The sequence below is a fragment of the Ailuropoda melanoleuca genome, chromosome 9, assembly GCF_002007445.2.
Source record: "Ailuropoda melanoleuca isolate Jingjing chromosome 9, ASM200744v2, whole genome shotgun sequence".
NCBI classification, from domain to species: domain Eukaryota; kingdom Metazoa; phylum Chordata; class Mammalia; order Carnivora; family Ursidae; genus Ailuropoda; species Ailuropoda melanoleuca.
The window spans coordinates 65,306,755-65,332,759 of record NC_048226.1 but is presented as its reverse complement, the minus strand read 5'-3'; the positions used below and the strand labels follow the sequence as shown (position 1 = coordinate 65,332,759).

The following is a 26,005-nucleotide window of genomic DNA, read 5'->3' as shown; positions in this document are numbered from 1 at the left end:
CATGCTGCTCATTTACACACTCCTAGGCTCCACTGATATTCCAGGGATAGCCATTTGTGGGTGTGTGGCCAGAGCTTGGACATGAAGGTTGAGGTGTCCCTACCCAAGCACACAAAGCCCCTCATAGTATGGGACTGAGTTGGGGATTGGAAGTGAAGGCGTGTGGTCTGCAGGCCCTTTCCCTGTGCTATCAAGCAATGTCATGAACTCCAAAGCCCAAGAAGTCTATATCTGAGTCTGATTTTCCGGGTTCTTAGGAAAGTATATTTGTAATATAATAGAAGGAACACATCTTATTTAACAGTTTTTTCACCTTAATATTTAAATTTTACATACTGAAAATATTGAATGTAGGCCTCCATTTGTTTTTTCCCTGGACCCCATAAATATTAAGGGTACACCACTACCTTAATAACCTAAAAAGGATTACTTTAAAAAATATTCTGCTTTGTGGTAAAATTCCAATAAAGAATGGTCTATAGTCAATAGCTCCAATTTCTCTCCTCCTGTTCTCTCTTAAACACACTTGTATCACCACAGTCTATTGCACCATGCATTTGCTTTTCACCATCTATTAAAACTGTTCTTGTCAAGGTCACCCATAATTCACTTTGTAAAATCCACTGATTGGCTCTCAATCCTCATTTTATTTGATGTTCCAGCAGCATGTGACACACAGATCATTCCCTCCTCCTCAATGTACTTTCTTCCCTTGTCTTCAAGGGTTTCACTCTCTGTGGTTTACTTCCTACCTTAGTGTCTTCTTTCTTACCTCTTAGTTGCTTCCTCCTTTTATCTTATCTCCAACCTCCTAATGCCAGAATTGCCAGGTCTCAGTCCTTGAACCTCTCCTTTTCTCTATATTCACTCCCTTATGATCCATCTAGTGCATGGCTATGTTGTTGACAATTCCCAAATGACTTCTCCAGCCTACCTCTTCCTTAGCTTCATACTCTCTATCTGAAATTTCCACTTGGATGTCTAATAGGTATCTCAGACTTCACATTTCCCAAATGAACTCCTCCCTTCCCAAACCTGTTCTAATCACAGCCTTCCGCATCCCAGTTTATGCCAACTCCAGCTCCCAATTGCTTCAACCAAAAAACTTGGAGTCTTTTGGAATCATCTTTTATTCTTGGCAATCTATCAAGAAATCATATGAGCTCTACATTCAAAATATATCCTCAATAGGACCATTTCTCACTATTTCCATTGCTAGTACACCTTGGTCCAAGCTCCTGTCACCTCTTGCCTGGACTACTGCAATAGGTTTCTCACAGGTCTCTTTTGGTCTGTTCTCAATTAAGACACCATTGTGATACCATTCAAATATGACAAACCATGTCATTCTGCTCAAGACCCTGCAATGGTTTCCCTATTTCACTAAGAGTCAAAGCCAAAGTCATAACTACTATTCAAAGCCCTATATTCTCTAGTCCCTGTTACTCTGATCTCACTCGCCTTCTCTCCCTTGCTCCTTCAGCTCCAGCCACACTGGTCTCTTACAGTACCTGGAACATGCCAAGCATGTTCCTGACTTGGCATGTTGCTCTAGCAATCTGCTAGAATGCTCCTTCCCCAGTTATGTTTAACTAACATCCTCCTTCAAATCAGTTTAAATCTTGTCTTCTCAGAAATATTTATCCTGACCACCCTGTTTAATACCACAACCTGTCTCCATCCACCTCTGGCACTCCTAATTCCCCTTACTCTTCTCTATCTTTCTCTTTTCCATAGCACTTGCCACTTTCTAACATTCTGTAGTTTGCTTATTTATTATTTGTCCTTCCCATACCATCACCCAATAGTTTTCCTCAATGATGGAAATATTCTATGTCTGCATTGTCCGATACAGTAGCCACAAGCCACATGTGCCTATCGAGTACTTCAAATGTGGATAGTGAAACTAAATACTTGAATTTTTAATTTTAATTAATTTAAATTTATATTTTAATTTAAATAACCGCATGTGGCTAGTAGCCACCATATTAAGAACAGATCTGGAATCTGAGTGCTATGAGAATAGGGAACTTTGTCTCATTCACCAAGATCTCCTAAATACTTGGCAGAGTGTCTGACTCATAGGTACTTGATGAAAATGTGTTAATGAATAAATGATCAAATCAAAGCCCAACTTTTCCAAGGCCTTGCAGTCTATCATTGGAAGAATTAGAGGCAGAACCCAGGAACTCATCATTAAGGAAACCCACCACTTTCCCAGCATATTAAGGAAAGATCCAGAAGTCTGGACAGGTGCTTTCTGGCAGGCACACTCTATAAGGAAGCACAATGTCTAATCTGTGGTTTTCCTGATTTTAAAAACACATATACTCATGCACATAAATTAGGAAAATGAACAACCTCTCCTGCATGGAATCCAAATCTCTAGTCTCTGCCAATAAGTAACCAACTTGGTTCATTTGTGGCTATCATCAGAATTCAGGACAGATGCCCTCCACACCCATGGTCTTGCAGAGGAAGTCTCTAATATATATATATCTATAAAGTATTGCACTGTACCAATGGTGAGGAAGACGAGGGAACATTTTATCATTCACAGATGAAAAAGTTGTAGTCACAGAATATAAGGTTTTATGCAACTGCATCCTGGAAACCAAACAAAATTACCAAATAACTGAAACTTATGTGGTTTTGGTAGAATGAAAGTATGATATAGGAAATTAAGTAACCATAGAGTGAATGATATTTTAAAAGCTATTTTGGAAATGAAATATAAAATCAATCTTACGATACCAAATCAGGAGTTTCAAACTGTTTTCTTCCAAAATCTTATTTTGAAGATCCCTAAAACCAATGTTTTCTGTTGTACTAGTGAAGAAGTTACAAGTGCTTTACTAAACTGCAATAAAACTAAGGATTAGGCAATATTCTGCCTGTATTATCTGCTTAGTTCCTTAGGTTCCTGATAAAAGTAGCAGATTGTTATGTCTATAATTTCCTTTCAGATACTTCAGGATAGACTTGTCCACCAATGTTCACAGCAGCATTATTCACAATAGCCAGAGGTGGAACCAATTCAAATGTCCATTGAGAGATAAACAGATAAAGCATGGTATATATATACACAATGGAGTATTATTCAGCCTTAAAAAGAAATGAAGTTCTGGCACATACTCCAAGATAAGTGAAACTTAAAGACATTTTGCCAAGTAAAATCAGGCAGACGCAAAAAGAAAAATATTGTATGATTCCACTTACATGAAAGTCCTGGAGTTGTCAAATTCACACACACAGAAAGAGGCATGGTGGTTGTGGAGAAATGGGGAGTTACTGTTATTATTGTTTTATGGGGACACAGTTCAAAGTTTTGGTTTGGGAAGATGAAACGGTTCTGGAGTTGGATGGTGGTGATGGATGACAATGTAAATTCCACAGAACAGTACACTTAAAAATGGTTGAAAGGATAAGTTTTATGTTACTTATATTTTACTACAACAAAAGGATATAGGTCAGCATGTGCGGTGTGATCATACGTGGCCATTACTCAGGGTAAGCTATAACCAGTTACTGCCTTCATTGTAATCAAGAAAGCACAACGCAGGCATGGTCTTTCCAGTTAGCTACCGCACTCAGGTCTGCGTTTTCTGCATCTCAATCCACAAGCAATGCTTTGCCAATTAACATAACTGAAAGTCACTAATGGGTTTTTTTAATTGATGAAATTAGTAATCTGTTATGTAGCTTGGTAACTGTTAGAAATGGGCTCTCATTAGTGAAATCAAAAGCATTTGTTATATTTATATGTGGATTGGCAGAAATATTTTAGGCATACTCCCCACACTTGCTTCATAAAGACATAAGAATCCAACTAGGCCTGTATCCTTTAGCCTCAGGGATGACAGTTTTGGCTAAATCCCTAAATTGTCCTATGCCCAGCCAGGAGCACTGGAAGATCCGGGTCCCTGATGATATCAGCCACAAGGGTGACCAGATCCTACCCCCTGGAATCTTCATGATGGCCCTCAGTGAATATTTTGTGCAAACTGGGGGTCAAAACACCTCAAAGTAGAAAGCTAGAACATACTCAAGTTTATAGAACTGGCCATATGAACTCTGTGTGTGTGTGTGTTTACTTGCTAATAAATGTTTACCGAGTAGATATTTTATATTTGGTAATATTTGCCTGAGATTTCTGTTCATTATAATCTAGTAGTGAAGTTATTAACTAAGTAGGAAACCTTTACCTCAAAACTCTCCAGAGGTTACCATGACTTACCAAGAGACCCTAAGGGTCACCCATGACTAAATTAGTCCGGGTCAGTTGACAATCACAACCACAGAGGCCAGAGGGAAATTTCAGTGTCAAAGGACAGGGAAAACCAAACCAGAATCAGATCACAAATCCTGGCGATGCATAAAGATGGTAAACTCTAACATTTACCCTCCTTTCTGATTTTAGAGAGAAAAAACTGGGGCTCAGAAATCACTGAAGGATCTTCCCAAGTACAAATGCACTTCATAAGCAGAAACTAAAGGGAAATAGTATCATTATTTAAGAGTTACCAGTTGTTGTCCGATTATCATGTGCCATACCTACTACTAGGTGCTTTAACACAGGGTTGCTGGGGCGCCTGGGTGGCACAGCGGTTGGGCATCTGCCTTCGGCTCAGGGCGTGATCCCGGCGTTGTGGGATCGAGCCCCCACATCAGGCTCCTCCCCTGGGAGCCTGCTTCTTCCTCTCCCACTCCCCCTGGTTGTGTTCCCTCTCTCGCTGGCTGTCTCTATCTCTGTCGAATAAATAAATAAAATCTTTAAAAAAAAAAAACACAGGGTTGCTAATTTTCACAAAATCCCTGCAAAGTAAATGGTGCTGTCCTCAGTTTTCAGAGGAGGGACAAACGTTCAGAGAGGTCATGCCAGCAGATGTGGTCAGTGCCCCATTTATGGCCCCATCACACTCAGTATTCCTCACTAGTTGTTGGCATCCTACTACAAACATTCCCCTAGGGAGAGGAGCAGACTAGAAGTCCTGGAGATAATGGCCCTGGCATCACCCCTTGGCTAATGATGAAAGCTTCCCCCTCCAGGCTGGCTACCTCCAAGCGTGTTCTACTGTTTCCCAGATCCCAGAGTTCACCCAGAAGCTCACAAGCTAACAACACATTGCTTCTTAGCTTCCTTCTAGTCTCTGACTCATTTCCTCACTCCCCATCAGTGCTTCCTGGATTCACCTTTTGAATAAATTACCTGCCTCAAATCCTTGTCTCAGGGTATGTCTTCTGGGGAATACAACACCAGGTGATGCAGCCAGCAGAATTCTGCCATGCTGCAGATTTCGACAGTGAACCCAGGGCCATCACGCTGCTCTCTTTCTTTACATATTTGAATTGCATCTTCCTTTCTTCTGTCGGTAGAGATAAGACAGAAGTAAAAGGGGAGAATGGATGTTACAGAAAACATTCCTGAGTTTTCTGAATGGTTTGTTCAGTTAGTATCTCAAGCTCTCATGTCCTCAGAGTTCACACTCACCACCCTGCATCATAGCAACATGTAACAAATCAGCTCAATGATGTTCAGTAACCTGATTAGTCAGTGGGGCAGGTCGAACAACAGCCCTCAATATGTCCACATTCTAGTCCCCAGAACTTTAAGTAAAGAATGTTACTTTATATGGCAAAGGGAACTTTGCAGATGTGATTGAGTTCAGAATCCCGAGAAGGGGAGATTATATTGGATTACCTGGGTGGATCCAATGTAATCATGAGGGTCCTTATAAGAAGGACATAGAAGGAGCCAGGGAAGAAGGCAATGTGATAGGAAGGCAGGGATTAGACTGATGTGCTTTGCAGATGGAGGAAGGGGCCACAAGGCAATAGGAGCCAAAAAAGGTAAGGAAATGTGTTTTTCCCCCCAGATCCTCCAGAAGGACCATCCCTGCTAACACCTTAACTTCAGCCCAGTGAAACTGACTTCTGGATTGGAATCTACAGAACTGTAGAAGAACACATCTGTGTTGTGTTAAGCTACTAAATTTGTGGCAGTCTGTAACAGGGGCAACAGGACACTAACACCGTCAGCAAAGCAGTGCTGGGGATAATAACAGCATACCAGCAGATAATCTTCATTCCACCCTCACAATATCTATGCAGAGCACAGGGCACTTTATTGGACCATTTAGCTTCATTCCCCCAGGAGCCCTTTTGAGGAACACTGTAATCTCCTCACGTTACAGACGAGGAAGCTGAGATTTAGGGAGGTTCAGAACTTGCTTCAAATGGCACAGCTAATACCTGAACTCGGTTCTTCTGATCCCCCAAATCATGTTCCTAATAAAAACACCCAAATCTGAGTCCTTGAGACTGTGAGTAAAAGAGGCAAGTGAAAGGACACTTAACACCAGTGTTGCAGAGCAGCTGGCCTTCAATTACATGCTGAGCAGAGAGAAACAGCCCCATGCACAGCGCTGCTGCTGAACCCTGTCCCCACCACTTTCCCCGCCACAAAGCCTCTTCCCTGTTCCCCTCCATGTTTCTGGGAAAGGGCAGCTGAACTCAAACAGTACTGCTGATTGGACCAGGATAATTTAGTAATTAGGTGTTTTTGTTTCTGAGGTCTTCTTAGCCTCTAGGTTCTAGCAGAATCGAGGCAACAAGACATTCCTCCAGGAATGGCTTTGAAAACCCAGAAAGAAACACATCCTTCTTACTTTTGTTTTCAGTTTGAGTGCACTTTAATTTTTAAAACAAACAAAAAGCTCAAGTGATCACACTGATTCTAAAAGGGAGCAGGATTTGACGGGTTCACATAGCTAGATAGAAGAGCAGGAAGTAGGTTTTATATACCTCTTCTTTAATAGCTAATACAAGATGAACTATCAGTAAAGAGAGAGAGAGAGAATATGAATCACCAAATGAATAAATAATGAAATAATGAAGGGCTAAGTCAGTGAAGAAAGCAATATGTGGGAAGGGAGGCTGAGACATTACTTTCACGTAAGCCTTGCATCTATGTACTTTAATCACGTATACACGTTTATGCACTTGCAGGCCATTAACAGTAATGAGGGGGTTTCTTTATTTGAAACTCGGTAAAGCCATCCTTTACTCCAGGATAGTTGTTTTCATTTTGCCTGTGCCAACTCTGACCTCCTGGTATTGGCTTCTAGAACCCTATATGGCAAAGAGAACTAATGGCCAAATCAGACTCAGCTGGAAGGAACGTGTGATTGATTGGTAATGTCAGCTTCGGACTCAGAATAGGGGAGTTGTAGGAGTGCTGGCAGAGCGCACTGCCCAGATTTGTTTTAAGAACACGCCATCATCTCTAAAACTATATTCTATGACTATGCAATTTTCACTTCTGCTTCTTCAATAGTTTCTTTAACTGACAAACAGCAAATCTTACTTTTCACTTCAAAGCATACTAAAAAACAATGACTTTAATTTAAGAATGTATTTGAAAAGAAGTTCAAATCGATGTCTGTCAATCTCTGAAGATAAGGAACTTTACACGCACCAAGAACCATTAACAACAATAAAGCTCTAACATTCCTTAACAACACAAGTGTGGTTGGGTATTACTCTAATCAAGTTTCTTTATCAAGTCAGTGAATGAATGGACCTTTACTTCCCACATAATAATTCTGTGAAATGAATGCGTACAATTCATAATAATTTAAATCAATTACAAATTTAACTTTAAAATCACTTCTAAAACTTCCCTGGGAATCTTAAAAGAATTTTTTCACTTGTTTTGAAATTACTCAGGGGTGCCTGGGTGGCACAGTGGTTAAGCGTCTGCCTTCGGCTCAGGGTGTGATCCCGGCGTTATGGGATCGAGCCCCACATCAGGCTCCTCTGCTATGAGCCTGCTTCTTCCTCTCCCACTCCCCCTGCTTGTGTTCCCTCTCTAGATGGCTGTCTCTATCTCTGTCAAATAAATAAATAAAATCTTTAAAAAAAAAGAAATTACTCAATAAGCAATCGCTAGTTTTCACCTTTTTACCTGTTCTTCCCAGGCACACATGGTAGGGCCATTCTGTGAACCATTTCCCACTCCAAGAAAACCACCAGAATCAAAAGGCTACCCTGGATATTGTTTTCATCAATAGTAATAATAATGGTAATAATAATAATAATACTATCTTTTAAATAGCTCAAGGGTGCAACTTTTTTACCTATCGTATCTCCTTGATTTTTATTTAATATCTATCCTATAGTATTATTCCCAAATTAGAGATATTAACTGAGGTTACTGGACAAATGGCAGAGCTAGGACACAAATCCAAATAGTGTGATGAAGTCCATACTCCCATCCCTGATCTGCCTGCTTTCTGTTACATCACCATACGATTCTCTGGCCCGAGTTAAACCCATTTGCCTACTGCACCACGATAACTCCCTCCTCTGCAGCTCCTCTCTACTTTTTCCTGGCCTGGTCTGCCTCCCCCTCGCCTCCACCTGTTTGAAAGCTATAACTCCTCACGGCTCTGCTCAAGTGGGCCATCTTCATACATCTTCGCCATTCTTTCTGAACTCTTACATTTTTAATATTTATTGATATATTCCTCGATGCTGTTTGATGTCCATTCACCCAACAAATAATTCTTGAGGATCTACAATATGCCAAGTAGTGTTTAGGCTCTAGAGATCCCATACTGAGTAAGGCTTCCTCTTGTGGGGTTCCTGCTTTACCATTCACATCTAGATTTTAAGATCCTTTGCAATGGTAACCACACTTGTGTTTTCTCTGTCTATGAAGGAACGATGTAATTTCAATGCTGTATAGCTTATCACGAAATTAATAAAGTGGTGCCCTGGTGGTGTAAGTATGGTAGCTAATGTCAGGGCACTAGACAGGTAAACTTACTTGATATACCAACTCACTCCATTCTCCCTTAATTTTCTACCCTTGGGAAATCTACATTACCATTGAGTAAGGAACTTTTGGAATTCTCTAAGAGGGAACTTGTAAAGGAATTGTAAGGAGGAAATGCCTGGGGATTGGTTTCCTGTGCAAGATCCAAAATACCCATTTCTCAGGGATATGCCTGAAAGACCCAGCACACTTGGGAACAACATTTTAAGAGGTTTTGAATTATTGTGCTCATTAATATGTTTTTCCTTCCTTTGATCTTTTCCTTGAGGACAACCAGAGCTGCTCTTGTAACATTTCAGGGGTGGTGAGAATTTAGAACTAGGAAAAACCACTTGCTCAGAAAAAATATTTTAAGACTTTTTACTATAACCAAAATGAATAAGGGTGGAGTTGAACTCACCAAAACACAGCACCTTTCCCATCCAAGTCTGATAGGAAGTGATCAGAGAGTAAGTTTTAGGACTTCTTCCAGAGAATTCATCTTAGGAAATTTGGCATCTTGGGTGTTTTAAAAACCTGGTTTAAAAATACTTGGTTTCTGTGTTAAATTAAACTTATATTTAACAGGCCTAAGGCAGTCTCCTGCACAAAATTTCTCTCTGAATTTTGTACACTCGCACACAAAACCCCACGTTATTATAGAGTTTAGTTTGCATGTCTCCCTTGAGGAATTATGACATACCAAAGGCTGTTTCTAGGACCCAATTTGCATAAATACCTCCTTTCCCTATTTGAGGTCAGGTGAAGGGAAACTTGGGACTCTTGCCAAGTCTTCTAAAGACCTAAGATCAAACTTCCTCCAGAGGACAGAGAGATCCATTCACATAGCATAAGAGCTCACCTTGTGCCAAAGAACACTGTGAATTTGTGTCATACCTTAGAAAACAATCTAAAGAGAGTCTTAGTAATAAGCAGGGTTATGGCACTGGATAATGCTATCTAGATGTATCTCTCAAAATTAATTCTAGGGATGTTTCTCAAAGGTCTCTGAAAACATAGTGACCCTGGAGAAACAAGGAAAATTTTCTGCAGAGAGCTAATGTCTAGAGCTGGTGTAGAGAGGGGAATATGCCTTCTCTCTCAAGAACCTAGAAGCAGTCTGAAAGGGAGAAAGGTACTGGAGAAGGCCTTTTGGAGTTGATGTTAGGACATGACATTGTAGGACTGGCCCCCACTATACTACATATCTTGAGAGTAGAGACTGTCTTGTCTGTGACTGACTCCGTAGGACCTAGGACAGCGATTGCCTCATGGTAGAAATCCAATTAATGTTTTATAGCTGAATTGGATGGAAAACAGCTGCAGAAAGTCATGATTAAAAAAAAGTGGGTCGTGCAAAGTTAGAAAGACTGTATTATTTGTGTATTTCCAGCTCTCTCTCTACCAATCTATTATGAGACCCCATGATATCTGAGAGGGGAGTAGGGAAACTTTAAAAATAACTGGAATAATGAAGAGGATAAAAGCTGTGACAGAGACAATGCAACGTGTTCACCAAGCCATTCTTCTCCTGGACACATAAGAAGGCTCTCCTAGCTCCTTTGCACCCAGACAGGGCTATGCAACTAGTCCTGGGCAATGGCATTTGGGCAGAGGTCACATGTGCTAATTCAAGGGATGGCTCCAAAAACCTCTCTTGTAATATTCCAAGTTTATCCTCTCTCTGTGTCTCTCTGTCTCTGTATCTCTCTCAGTGTTTGGTTGACCACATGCAGAGATTTCAATGGAAGGCTTTGAGGGTCTAAGGCCTTAGGGTAGGCACAGCAAGGACAGTAGATGGAAGAAGTCTGGTTACCTGAATAACTGCGTGGTACACAACATCCCCTCCGAAACACTGATCCCCACTGGACTGTGACATGAGTGAGAACTAATGTTGCTTTGTTAAGTCATTGAGATGAGATTGTTTGTTATAGCTGCCAACATTAGATACCCTATAATATATATAATACAGAGACCATTGGATTCTGTGTTAGTTACAAGGACATTGAACTCTGAGAGTAGGACTAGAAAATGGGGGTTACTAGAAAATGGGGTTAGACATTTGCATATGTATGTACTAAATCAAACACAATTTATTAAGCATTTTCCACATGCAAGATGTCAGATAAACAGCAATCAATGCATTGCAAAATGATTTTTTGTGTACTCATAAATTCAAAGAACAGAGAATGAAGTTGACATATTCACCGTGTAGTCATGTTGGAGTTGGCCACTACTATTTTCAGGTTCCTTATCATTATTAACTATTTTCCCTAAGAAAATGCATCCAAAAAATAGTTCTTTACTAAAAAAAAACAAAAAAACAAAAAAAAAAAGAACAGACTCACTGAGTAAAAGTACTTGAAGTCTCCTGAGAAATCACTTAGTAGAAGAGCCAAGCGAACTGGGCTATTTTCTGGGCAGGAGCAGCACAACTCTATAGTTTTGGAAAAGGGTACTGACAACTTTCTCAAGACTAGAACCACAGTGTCCAAACATGAGGTCTCAGAATAGCTCAATTCTCTCCCGGGATGTTAAGCTACATTAAAACAAAACAAAACAAGCAACTCAACTCATTGCCCAGGGAAGTGGGTACAGATAGAAGGCACCAACTAATATAGGAATGGACTAAGTTCTAGGAGGAAAGAGTTTCCAGAGGCGTACTTCCTTGATTTCATAGATGCCTGCATGAACAACCAAGGGATTCTGAGCCATGAGGGATTACATTCCCCTACTGTCCTCCCTGCAGGGAAGAAGTCTCTGCCAAAGCCTATCATTTTTATTCTACTCCTTTGCCATAAAGCAAGGTAGTAAGAGGTCATGGTTTGATTCCCTATGATTTTCCTTAAATCCCATCCATTCTTCATCCCTTGGCCATCTTTACCCATGAGGACTCAACTTCTTGGGCACATAGTAAATGCCATCTCCTCCAAAAAGCTTTCCTGAGTTTTCCTCAACCAGGTTTAAACTTAACTCTCTTTTCAATTTCTATAGCACTTGTAAATTCTATCATTTATAATGTTTTGTCTAGTTATTAAGGTATGTTCATACCTTCTTTCCCTTTTTAGGTGGTAAACTTGAAGGAAGAGCTATATTTTATTCAAAGACCTAATTCAATCACAAAGTCCAATTGACCCTTAAACAATGAGAGATGGGGGTTGCCAAACCCTCCTACAGTTGAAAATCTACATATAACTTTTGACTTCTCAAAAACTTTACTACCAGTAGTCCACTGTTGACTGGAAGTCAATAATGGAAATGGTCAATTAACACATATTTTGTGCATTATACATATTATGTACTATATTCCTATGATAAGGTAAGCTAGAAAAAAGAAAATGCTATTAAGAAAATCACAAGGAAAATACATTTACAGTGTTACACATACATACACACACACACACACACATACTGTATTTATAGGAAAAGATCTATGTATAAGTGGACCCACACAGTTCAAAGCTGTGTTTTCAACAGTCAATTGTAGATATTTAATAAATATTTTGAGTCAACTTTCCAGGCTGTCTCTCTCATAGAGTAATGATGGAATAAGGTTGATATATCAGGACATGGAAAATATTTTCCCTGTCTTTTTGTACTCCGGACTAGTACTCCATGTGTTCAAATCCTGGCTCTATTATTTATAAGTTATGTGACCTGGCTAAGGTACTTACCTCTCTCATTATTAGTTTCCTCACCTGTTAAATGGGATTAATGAGATTATATATGTAAAACATTTACAAAGTGGTTACCATAAAGTAAGAATTCAGTAAATGTAATCACCATCACTACTAACCCCACCAAAATTTCACTAGAAAATGGTTGATGGTATTTGTTATTTTTAACAGGGAGAGCAAACCCAAATGCCTTTAGGGTCTAGGCAGGTAATGTAAGTGAGTGAAATAAAGTAAAAACAAAATGGTTAAAGTTCAGAACTAGGTGGTAAGGAAAACAAGAGGTCAATTACTACATATATGTAGTAATATATAACATATATTACTATATATGTGTACATATATACACATACATTATGATTAACACTATGTTACAGCCTTACTATGAGAATACACAGAATGAGTACCAAACAGCCATAATGATTGCTAACATTTCCTGGGTGAGCAGGTTAAGATGTTATTATGTAAGCTGAGGCTTAGAAGGTAAGTAGAAATTAGCTAGGAGGATTAGAAAGGCATAATGTTAGAAGCAAAAGGAACAGCATATAAAAGGAGGAATTGTGAAATAATTTGGTGTTTTGAAGGAAATTCTAGTAGGGTGTTATGGCTGGAATGAAGGTCCACATGGAAATCCGGTCAGAGAGCAGTGCAGAGTTTGGCAGGTGTCAGGTCATGAAGGACCTTATATGCCATGCTGAAGAGTTTGCCTAGAAAGCAATGGGAAGCCACATTTTAAGAAGATAACTAGAACCAATGTACTAATGAGAAATTTTTAGTGCCTTAACTAAAGCAATAGAGAAAAGGTTTTATTCTGAAGGTAGAATTAGCATATCTGGGGATCAATTGAGTAGAAAGGGCTGAATGAGAAAGAAAGGTCTAAGTCAATGCAAAGCTTTCAGGCTGGTGTGAATAGGATGATAATGTGCTATTCCTAGAGATGGATTGGAGAGAGAGTGGGATAAAAGTTCAGCTTTGGGCATGCTGAGTTTAAGTACCTATTGGACATCCACATGGTAATGTTGACTATATGGATTTTAACACCTGGAGATATAGATTTGGTAATTTCTAGAGTTCTCGTCTAGGAACACTGAACTGATTAAGAAGATAAGAGTCCAAGGATGACACCCTTAGCACATATTAACACTTAAGAGACCAGCACAAGGAGAGAAACCTAAAAAGGGAGGTGCAAAAGTAGGGAAGAGAAGTGCACCAAAGCTAAGGAAGTAAAGAGCTTCAAGATGTGGGTGGCGCTCAACTGTGCCAAAGCTTCAGAAAAATCAAGTAAGGGAGGGACTTTGATTTGGCCAAAACCAAATGAGTCTTTGGAAGGGTAGGTAGTCTTGGTGGACTTCTCCAGGTAGAATTGACACCGCAGTGCAAAAAGGAGTAAGTGGGAGGAGACATGCTCGGCTGCAGAGGAAAAGAGCTGGAGGGCCATGGAGTCATGTGAAGGTGATTACATTTTTTTTTAAATGGAAAAGACAAGAATATTTTATATTCTGAGGGGGAAATGTTAGTGAGGAGAAAAAGTTGAAGCTCTGGAAGAGAAATAATTGCCAGTTGGAGGGGCTTGGGAGTGTATAAGCTATAGGACCCAGAACATAGCCCTGGAGAAGACAGACATATATCCTATTATAGCCAAAAGGGAGAGTGGGAATGGCTGGATAATGGACTTTCCTCTCCTGAGCAAGGAAGAAAATGGAAAGTGGGAGAATGAGGTCAGTGGTGATAGTCTGGGAGAGGAACTGACTGAGGACATATAGCAGGAGGCCTCATCAAGGGCCAGCTAAGGTTGGAGGCCATGAATTTGTACCAAATTACTGGTGTATGTGACTTTCTCAAGCAGCCTCAGGTGCCCAGTACAGATAAGGCAAAGAAGGCAGATGAATGAATTGATCCAAGATGTCTGGACATCAGAGGAAAAAACTCATGCTCATGAACTGTTTAGTGATTTCCTCAGCCTGAGATTTCATTATGAGTCTGAACAATTTGCAAAACTGCAAATCATCTGAGATTTTCCCAAAGCCGTGTTGAATACTAATTCATCTAGATAGACAGTGTAACCTGCAAGGGAATTGGAGCCTTTAAACTCAATTCTCTCTCGACACTTGAGAAATGAATGGAGAATTATGTGTCCAATTCTTAAATCCTTGGAGAGCCAAGCACAAAAGTGTTTTATAAGAGTTATCAGAGAAGAGTTTTGTTCTCAGAATGCTCATTCCGGAAAAAAAAAAAAAGACGACAACATTTTTTTAAAAAAGGAGCAAGGAGGCTTTTACAAACCTCCAACAGGAGAAGGAGGGGCTTACCAAGGACATTTCCTACCTTTGTGAAGCCTCATACTTTATGGTACTGTAGGTATTGGTATGACAAGCCTTTAGATTTAAAGTAGAAGGCAAAGAAATAGTGAGCAAATGGATTCCCTTGAGGATTTCATATTCTGATTGGTGGTTTAACATCTCAGGAAGGTTAGTCCTTACAAAGGATACAGAAAGGAAGAGAGGCCACTGTCCTCTCTGCCCAGAGTAATAAGCATTAAGTGTGAGTTCAATCTCTAGAGTTGTCTATGCCACTCACGTGCCTCAACTGGGTTCCTTCCCACAACTCTTGAGGAAGAATCCCTCTCTACCATTTCTGCAGAAATGCCTGTTGGAAAAGGAATGCGCTCCTCCCCTCATACCCTGACTCCACTTTATGTTTATGTGAAAATGAACATTTCGTAGGCTAACCTTATGATTCTGAAGAATATAAACACAGCCGAAAAGAGATTTCTGACAGATTTAAGAAGTAATGGATGTTAAAACCAAGTGTTGCACACAGATTTCTACTGAATTTTCATCCTACCTGCTTTCCTTTAGTTATGAATGAAGAAAACCTTCTGGAACATTAGCTGCTTTTCTTCATAATTTCAGTATTATGTGTCAACATATGTGCAATACATACATAAACAAATAAATAATAAAATGGTAGGAATCCTGTGTTTTGTTGGTTATTGGTTCCAGAGGTATTCAGGATAACTGAAGCTTATCTGCAATGGTAGTAAGTTCAGATGGGCCTGCTATTTTGTATCCATTCATCCCCCCATCCATCCATCCATCCATCCATCCATCCATCCATCCATCCCTCATTTGAATAGACTTTGGCAACCATTTCATTCCCATTGCTCTTCCTTATAATTCCCCTACTAACTCACTGTTTCATGGAGGGGAGTCTCTCTTCACTCTTCTTATGGTTCCTAAATCCCTACGTCTCTAATGTCTAAGTTCCTCAATGATAGGGACATGCAATTTGAGATCAGATGAACTAATCATAAACAAACAATGGTAGAGTGGAAGATTAATCTTAAAAACAAACAAAAAAACAGCACCTACAAAGAGAACCTGAAATGTTCAAGAATCATACTCTACCTGGTCTGTCCTCCCTGCAGATAAGATTAAGATGTCCAGCCATTAGGGTTCTACCCCTTCCTGAGAACAGCCAATCTAGAGCAAATCTCTGTTTCCATGGACCCTTCTCAAACCATGCCCTAACCCAAACCCAAACCCTTCAAGTTCTTTCTAACACGTTTCTCATGGTGCGTGTCCTCCCCAACTCCAATGGGTAAATAAATCTGCCTTGTTTAACCACACGCATCTTCCTGATCTTTGACAAAACAGAGGTCACAGGGACTCTTGGGGTACTCTGTTCTGATGTGAAGTATACATAGTGTTTGGAAAGAATGAGGTGGGTAAGGCAATGAGAAAGGTTTCTCTAGTGAGGGTGGGCAAGGATGTTTCCTTTCAAAAATTCCAATTCCAAAGAACCTCTGGAGAGCTTTCCCCCACTCAGCTCCTCTCTCTTGCTTGAAGTCTTATATGGAGGCACCCACACACTGACTCATGATTGGGATGGCTTTTGTGGTAAACCTGACTTTTTATCCCATACAATATTCTAGGCCAGCTCAGCAGCTGTTTGTTATTTTCGGCAAGTCAAATATGGTTGACCTTCTAGGTTCTGAGTGTGGGAAATGCAAGATTTCCAAGGGTACCAGTTAAAGGGTGGTTAGGAAATGTGACATATAATCTGGCATCTCAATATCTTTACAGAAATGAATTGAGACAGGATGAAGGTAAAGTAGAAAGTTAAGGGGAAAGTCTCTGAGGAGCTGATTTTACAAACCATAATTTAAAACTGAGGGAAATTATTATAAACATAAGGAAAATGCAGGGTTTTCTATGGGTATTTGGTTTTTGGGAATCCATTACTTATATAACTATAGTACCATGTAGAAAGTAGTTTGTTTTTACAAGTTGTGCCTCAATATTTGTCAGAGTCTTGGTATTGTGTGGGTAGAAGGCAAAGATGATTATCTCTACTCATACACTAGAAAACTGAGTCATGGTAATAAGTCTCCCAATACTGCAAAAGCTTCATCAGCAGGGCCCTGGAACTCACCCAGGTCTTCCCACTCCAGAACACTGTCAGCATTATCAAACTGCTATTCATCCCAAGCAGGCTGGTTGTTATCCCTTTGGTTCTGAACCTGATAACATTACTAAATCTGGGAAAACACTGCCTAGATCATGTAATTTTCAGGTAATCACAGCAAGTAGTTGCTGTTTGAACACATGAGCAAGGACTCAGAACGTATCCTGTTCCTCAAAGGATGGCTCCTGGACTCTCTACATCTTAGTCATCAAGGAAACTTAAGAAAAATGAAGATTCTGGGTCCCACCCCAGATTTACTATGTTAGTATTTCTGAGTATAGGACTCAAGAACCCATACTTTTAACAAGCATTACAGGAGATTCTTAATTATATTGTTGGAATACTACTGGTCCAGGGCAAGTAAGTGATTGCAAAAGGCCACTCAAAGTTTAAGAAAGCATCAACATCCCCAGCCCTCATCCTAAATTGAGTTCAATACACATAAGGGGTAGTGTTGAAAAGGAAAAAGTGGTGAATGTTTCATTCAAGAATCATCAAGCAAAAATTTGAGAAGGAGCCCTCTTAGCTTTTAATAACTACAAAATAAATACATCTCCAGCAGAAAGGGGTTTGATGTTTTTTTCAGATCTTCTTGTAACAAAACTGCTGCTCTTACGCTCATGGGGGGACGAGGGGGATCCCCTATGCCAACAGCAGATGAAAAGGATCTAGTAGACTGCTCTGATGTTAGAAGCTATGGCCTTAGGTCTGGTCTTGATTGAAGGGGAGACTAAGGACTAGATCCTGGATCATTAAAATTGCTTCTAGGGCTGTGCTTTAATAGGAAAGAAGCAAACATGTAGCAAGGGTAGAAGCAATGCGATTTACTTAGTAGCAATAGCTGCCTAGGTATCTTGACAGTGGTAACATTACAATTATCTTTTTAAATAGAAGAGTTACCTATAAAGGTTATTTCAAGCAGAGCTCGGACTTCGTATTTTATAGCTAAGCTACATGCAATATAATCCTTTTCTTCCTATGTATGTAATAGTTTTAACCAAGCTGTTCTTTTAAGCTATCTATGGCTAAAATTAATCAAGTTTGATGAGAATCATGCTACAAACAGTCTGTTACCCTAAAGCAGCATGTTTAAAACTACGTCTTAGGTTCTGAATGCAAAAATCTCTGGCAAACTAATAAATGCCACACAAGGGAGTGAAGGGTCCTATGGTAACAGAGTTAAGAGCTTAATCTCAATTGTTCTCATTTTCACTATCAGGACAGATATTTCAGTTCTTCAACAATTGTATAACATTCGAAAACTCTGTAAAATTGCATTCTGGGTTTTAAAAAGCCATTCTAGGTTATTCACTCTATAATAAGGTAGGCAAATTATATATAATTTCTCTTTACACAAGTCTCATTTGGGACTTGAATGCAGCACAGAGAACCAAACAACAGGCATTAAATGAAGGCAATGAACCCTTTTTCTTCCTTTCCCCAAATGGTCATGTTGGACACAGATGTTTAAAATGTGCTATAGATGTGTAAATCAAGGTGTATAGCTAATTATAAAATTAAATTCCACTGATCAAAGATGAAATACATACATTTTTACCCCATGACCAGCTTGGCCACTAGTTTGGCAAAAATTAACTGTGCTTGCACTGCTTTCATTACTACCATTTCTTTCTTACCACTAACATTTTTAGGGCAAATACAGAGTATGAAATATTGTCAAAGAAGTAAATACTTTCTCTTCTGAAATCATATTATGAAGAAAAAGGGTGGAAAAAAGCTCATTTTCTCTTTTTCTTTGTTTTTAATTCTGTTTGGATGTGAAATATTTAATAACTGGAAGTCAAATATCCTTTGACAACAAAAGAAATTTCCAATATGATCTTATAAACTGTGCTTGTATATCACCAGAATACAATAATCACTATAGGTATTTCAATTTAAAATGTGATCAAGTGCTCTAAATGTATCACTTCTTTTTAAACCAGGTACTGCAAACAGGCACTTTTAAAACAAGGTACAGACTATGAATATAAAATATCCCACGTTAGCAATAACCTTTTGTGTTTTTTAGTGAGATCTTTTCAAATTAATCTTTCAACACTCATATTGAGAAATCCCAGTTCTTGTCAGTTCTCAAATTTAATGACAGCCTTTTGCATTTGTGATGTTGAGGATTAGAATAAGGTAATGAATGCACACACACTTGGCTAATTCAGTTTACCTTCAGTCCACAAAATTAATGCAACTGGATTCCTAGTGGAAAAGCTTTTTAAATTTAAAATTCTGTTTTGGATTTCTTAATTTACTATTCAAGATGTAATGCTAATTACCATTACAACGAAGGATTCATACAAAGAGAAAAGTCTGTGTTACTCTCTTTGAGGTGGTGAGGACTTGCTAGTAAGGACTGTGGTTAGGCAGGGGTGAACTCGGAGACCTCAGGTGTAAGGCAGGGGTGAAAGGCAGCGATCTGAGTGACTAGCACCTGGGAAAGGAGTTCTCAGCCAGGCAGCTGCCTGCTGGAGCCAGGAGCCACAGGCTGTCTTGAGTTCCCTTCCGTTTTTTCACAGTGCAACACCGTTCGTTCCTTCTGTCCCATGTAATTTGCAGCCATTATCATAGATATTAGATGTGGAAAGACTTGGCAGGTCACCTAATTCCCCAGCCCCTCGCACAGAATGCCCCTGTTGAATATGTATGAGGCAGTTGTTAGCAGGCGCCTGTGGAAACCAGGCTATCAGCACTCATGGTCATCTACCACTACCTGGGGGGCAAACAACATCCAAAGAGCCTTAAAACATAACTGTAAGTGGAAAAATAAATAATGAAGGAATGCCATATTCAAGACACTTGACTAAATAATGAGGTTTATGAAAAACTTCCATAGAAGCTAGATTACTCTTCTGTTTGGGCATCAGTTGCAAAGGCTCCGCACAATACCTGAAAGCGGCTCTTGACTTCTGTGTAGGAAAATCGCAAACAGGCTCTTCCATGCCAGACACAGAGCGCGCTTCAAAAGCCAACCTCAAGGATCCTGATTTGGGTATCACAAATTTAATTAATACAAGACAGCGCAGCGCATACTTGATTAGCCGAAGACAACGTTCTTAGTATTCTTGGGGAACGGCGGGAGTTTTGAGACATATTAAGCTGGCTATGCAGCAGAAATTGGAGTGAGCATCTAGCATTAGTTGATATGTGGGATAATTTAGACACACATCCAGGTAAATCAGGCCCCAAGGGGATTTGCGTGTATGAAGCGGGGTGTGCGTGTCTTTGGTGAATCAGGCTGCAGTGATTGCAAAGCCTACATCAACTAAGAAGCTGCCACTCTTCGCTGTTCTCAACATAATCCCAGGGGGGTAGAGACAGCAGAGAAGAAAACAGGCTTGCAGTCAAACAGCTGGCTCAGAGCTGCAAGCCCCACATACCAGTTGGGTACGTGCTCCTAGCTGGTTTTAGACTCAGTTTCTTCCCTGTAAATACAGAAATAGTCATATCTACTCATACAGATATTAAGAGGAGAAGATAAAATCATGAGTGTCATGCATTTGACACCACATGGATCTTCAATAAACATTAGCCTCCCTTTCCTGTCTAAGCATTCTATAGTTGCATTTGTATGTTCATTTCTACAAGACAGATTTTTTTAGGCATCCAGCAAAAATTTATTACAGGTAAATTTGCACGGCTCTAAATGCAATCAAATTCTCAAAATATTTCTAACCCATTGAACAGTAGAGCAGGTTTTTAAGTGCCAAGCAATTAAAATTGCTTCCTTCACATACCCTTGAGTTTAATAGCAAACCAATGCAAAATTTAATGCTGGAGAAGAGGCACACTCATGCATCCTGTTTTCTTCATTTGAAGTAAGTGAGAGCCTAGGATCTAACAATTTCCTCTCTACTGTAGAATTCTCCAACCTCCTCAAACTGCTCCTCTTCAATAAACACAAAAGAATTTGTAGATCACCTCCTCTTTTCTTCAATACGGTCGTAATTCATTTTGATATTATGGATAATTAAGCATTACAACACACTTGATATTTGAAGATTAAGAAACATCATTAACCACCATGGGTGAAACCACCATTGACTTTAACCTTGTTCTCAACTTCTTTCTCTCCTAATTCATCTTTCATCCATTAAATAACTCCCTTCAGGCAGCTTTTCTAATAGAATTCATTTAATTGTTCATAATACTATAAAAAGTTAACAAAATTAATAAAAATTTAATAAATATAAATAAAATTTGGACAAAATTAATGCCCTAAAGCAAGCAGCACCTCTCTTTTAAATGAAAAAAAAAAAACCCAAAAACTAATGTTACTATGGTCACGCATATCCAATGTTAAATAGTTAAGTAAAAACAGGTAAAAAGGTCAACATTTTGGATATTGCCAACTTTTTCAGGTGCTAAGATTAGAGAGATAAAATACCTGGGTAGGTGACTTATAGATTCAGCTCTACTCTTTGAGGTTCTAATACTTCCTGAATAACATGGATTATAGAATGAAAAATGCTTATAGGTCAGGAAGAGATCCAGAAGGAAGAGGGCATAACTTCAGAGAGGGTCCCAGGGACTTATAATTACATAGATAGACTAAATAGACATGTTGAAAAAATCTGATCAAAATCTTGACTAAGAACAGGAGGAAATAAAACCAGAATTAAGCAATATTCAAAAAAACAAAATCCAAGAGAAGCCAAGAAATATGCTATTAACAAAAGAATGAATAAAAAATAAAAGCAATTTACAAGGAAGTTTGGTGGGTATGTAGAAGAAAGTCTTTGTGCTTATTCCTTGGCATGGTTCTTCCACAGTGCGTGCACACACACACACATATAAACACACGCACACACACCATGATAAGGAAAAGCAAAAGAGAATGACTAGTTCCTTTACAAGGTGCACAAACACGTTCTCAGGCAAAATTAAACTCTTTAGTTCCAGGACAGTTAAAAAGCACACACTTTGTAAATGGCCCTGAGGGCCTGTGACCTAAGAAACAGGGAAGCACATGCCATGATATGAATGGCATTGTATGTACCTCTGTAATTGTGAACAGATGTGGCATGCCGATAGACTAGGAATAGTTTCCACTTAGCACATGTTTTTTGGTGGTTGATAGGATGGGAGTCTTGGAAAAATGAAGGTTTGATGAATGAGGCATCCTGCTTAATTGTGCTAAACTGTTTAGTTCAAATTTTCATAAATAGATTCAACAGTTAAGAAATAGAAAACCTTTCCCTGATTCTCTCAAGGAAAAAGTAGGGAGGGCTAGGAAGGAAATGGAAGAGAGAAGTACAAGATTACGTTGCCATGGAATGCTTAAGCTGTATAAATCAGGCATTTGTATGGCCATATTAATATTAGCAAAATTTGAAATAAAATTGGTAAGAAGACCAGATGTTTTAAAAATTAAGAAAATGTATTCCTTCAATTCCAAGATATTCTCATCAATTTGCTCCCTACATTTTAGTGATGTTGAAGTACCAATCTTTTGAACAATTTGAAGTTTATAGCTGACCTTTATTCATGTGTGTTTGATGTAGGCAATTCTGCACTCCTAAAAGGGAAAGGTTCATGAGTAGACTGCTCCTTTGTTAAAAACATCCCCATTTTACACTTAAAGCAATTTTTAACTTCTGGAAATATTTGGGCTTTTGGTTATGGAGTACTGACACTAGAAAAGGCATAGAAAGGTAATTCCTCAATTTTTAGGTATATATATATACATAGATGCATACTATTTTAATATCACTGTCTGGGATGAAGCTCCTTGCCAATAGAGAATACCTATCCAGTCCATATACCTAATCTGGAACTTGATGCTGCCCGTAAGAGTCAGAGTGCCATCTGTGTCCTTGGCCATGAGCCAGTTGGCTTTTACACATTCACTCATATAATCCTCCCACCAAGTCTTATTAGCCCGTAATCAATTTACTTTGGCTGAATAGGAACTGTAAAGAGGCCTCAAAATCCCCAGAAGCATCATTTGACATAGAAGAGCTAGTAATGCTATTAATATTTGACATTTTTCTTTTTACTTCCTTATCTGAAGTGTTGTACACACGTTCTGGTGAAGTGAGTCAGGTGCTTTCCTAAATAATGCCCTTGAACCAGTAAAGTAGCAGGGTGATTTACAGTGAATACCAGCAGCTCCATCACTCATTTATGTAACCACAAAGTAGGTGTGCTAAAACCCGAAGGTCAGTGAATACCAATAATACTGGTGTATCTTTTGCAATGTTTCCTAGGATATTCAAATATATGCCCAGTCATCCTCTCTTCCGGATCTAAACACAGGAGAGCATGTTCATAGCAAGACCTCTTCAGTTAACTTTGTAAATATGAAACTATCCCCCAAACTGAAATTCCTTATTGAAGATCCAATGCGTTGAGTGTAATTGACTTTCAAAGAACTTATCACTTATTAAATGCATTCAACCCTTACAACAGTCCTGTGAAATATCATTGCCCTTATTTTACCCATCAGGAAACTGAAGCTCTGAGACGTTAAATCACAAGCACGCTTGCTATAAAGCGATGAGTCTCGTTCCTCTATCACGACACTTGTTGCCTCTTCACCACCAGGGTTAAGTAAGTGGCTAGAACAATTCAAATGTTAAAGGGGGGGTCTCTGGGCCTTTTGTGATTGTTCTTCCTCACTGCCTTATTCTTGGATAATGTACACAGTAAAGTAGCTGTGGAGTGTGTTCTTATAAATAACTGCTAAGTTTTCCCACTCCTGTAGGTAAGGACAGACTGTGGGGTGGGAGTGGGAGAAGAGAACACCTCAGGTATTAGATAATGTGGACTGCTGGGAACGTGACATCAGTTTATCCAACCCCTCATCTGCCTGCCAACCTGAGTATCTCAGGTAAACTAGAACAGAGAGGCTAAGGAACGCTTTTGTTGTCAGAAAAGCATCTTCTATGGTCCATATATACAATGGAATATTATTCAGCCGTCAGAAAGAATGATTACACAACATTTGCAGCAACATGGACGGGACTGGAGGAGATTATGCTAAGTGAAATGAGTCAAGCAGAGAAAAATAATTATCATATGGTTTCACTCATTTATGGAACATAAGAACTAGGAAGATCCGTAGGAGAAGGAAGGGAAGAATGAAGGGGGAGTAAACAGAAGGCGGAATGAACCATGAGAGACTGTGGACTCTGGGAAACAAACTGAGGGCTTCAGAGGGGAGGGGGGCAGGGGATTGGGATAGGCCGGTGATGGGTATTAAGGAGGGCATGTATTGCATAGTGCACTGGGTGTTATATGCAAATAATGAATCATGGAACATTGCATCAAAAACTGGGAATGTACTGTATGGTGACTAATATAACAAAATAAAAATTAAAAAAAAAAAAAGAAAAGCATCTCAGCAGTGATTACTATGTATAGGTCACGAAGTGCAGAGAGACTGGGTGTTTTAAACTCAGGTTATTTCTTTTTTGCTCCTGGGACCTTATTGCTGTTCTTCCTTATCTGCTGATAGGTCCTAGGATGGCAGAGGTTTTGTGCATTTTATGTAATTTGAATCAAGTCTCAGTAGTGAAAATGAAGGTGGTTATGTGTTCATCTGCACTTTGCCCTTCTTTCCATTGTAAGGACTGTACATCCTGACCACGGGGATGGATGTAAGAGCCAGGCTGGGTCACCACGATCTTCCCAGCTGAGCTGAATATAACGAGTTACTCTTCCGTACATAAGAGGCTGTAAGGGTGTAAGTCATGACTTGCCTATGGTCACAGGTTAGCCTCTTCGAGGAGAGCTGGCTTGAGGGAATGAAGGGCCCATGACAGAAATCAGAATAAGCACCAGAGAGACAAAATATGTGTCCTAATGGCATTCCAGTGCTGGTTCCATCAGACCAAATCCAACGCTACCCCTCTTGTGGCTTGCTTAAATTCCCTGTTTTTGTTTCAGGTTGTCTAAGTTGGATTTCTGTCAGTTAGTACTGAAGAAGTCCAGACTAATATAGACATTTTGCTTTAGTAACTGAAATAATAATAGTGGCTTCTTGAGCATGAACATTGTACTGAGCATTTCACTTAGACTGTCTTTATTTTTTTCTTCAGTATAACCTCATGAGGCAGGTACTATTATTGTTTTTTTATTTATGAAGAAATTGAGGCTCCAAGAGGTTACATGACTTTCCTGAGGTTGTTCAGCAAGACAGTGGTAGAGCGAGATTTGAATCCATGTCTACACAGCTCCTAAATACATGTTGTTAATGTCTCCTGCAATTTTACATCTGGGAGTGGTTCTCAATTCTGATTGCATTTTGGAATCCTCTGGGGAGCTTCTAAAAACAGGTGTGCTCATGCACTCTCTTTAGGGTTCCAAGTTTGCACAAGTACAGCAGGCACCATTCACACAGAACACAACAAACTTGTGCTCTGGGAAGTTGGGGGGCCCTGGAGATGAATATGTTCTCAATAAATGGTGCTCCCTGGGCTTCTGCCACTGATGTGGTCCTGCAACCAGACCAATTAAATCTGAATCTTTGGGAGCGGGCTCCAGGTTGATATGATTTTAAAAGCTCCCCAGGTGACTTTGAAGTGCAGTCAAGGGTGTGAACCACAACTCTAACCAAAACACATATCTTAGATTTATATGGGCTTTGACTGGGTCTACACTAGCACAGAATGAAAAATTAAAGCTTACGGTGGGGCAATTAAAGCTAATAGGACACGTGACTACAATTACCAGGATATCTCAGATAAAATCTGTCAGGAATAGTGTGGAATCAATGACCCTTCTGGACAACAGACCAATTTATGTACTGCACTTTGTAGTACAGTGCTGACTAAAAACATTAAAGTGACATCTATAAATATCCTCATTCTTAAGTATGACATCAACAGCAATTAATGGACTAACTCTTCAAAAATGTGGATTTTGTAAAGTTGTGTCCAGCAAACATTTTCATGTAGGTTTAAACTTTCCATAACCAGATAGTTTTGAGTATTGATGAAGGCCATGCCTTTTCTCTACATAATATTCTGTTCTCTTACCTTCCAGGAGACTATTTCAGCTAATACAACAAGAAAGAAAGAAAAGAAAAGAA

The 26,005-nt window shown here is 39.4% G+C and overlaps 1 protein-coding gene across 3 annotated transcripts in view; it reads right to left on the bottom strand.

Annotated features, from left to right (window-relative positions):
• The window catches only part of CPQ (carboxypeptidase Q), a 346,647-nt gene that overhangs the window by 31,946 nt on the left and 288,696 nt on the right, over nucleotides 1-26,005 (bottom strand). Inside the window, exon 7 of one of the 3 annotated variants that reach the window (XM_034668346.1) lies at nucleotides 5,200-5,366. The exons of the other annotated variants lie outside the window; for them this stretch is intronic. Coding sequence (XP_034524237.1) covers nucleotides 5,215-5,366 — 152 coding nt within the window. The 3' untranslated portion in view covers nucleotides 5,200-5,214. Of the gene's footprint in view, nucleotides 1-5,199; nucleotides 5,367-26,005 lie in introns of those variants that run through there. 3 annotated transcript variants of the gene reach the window in all.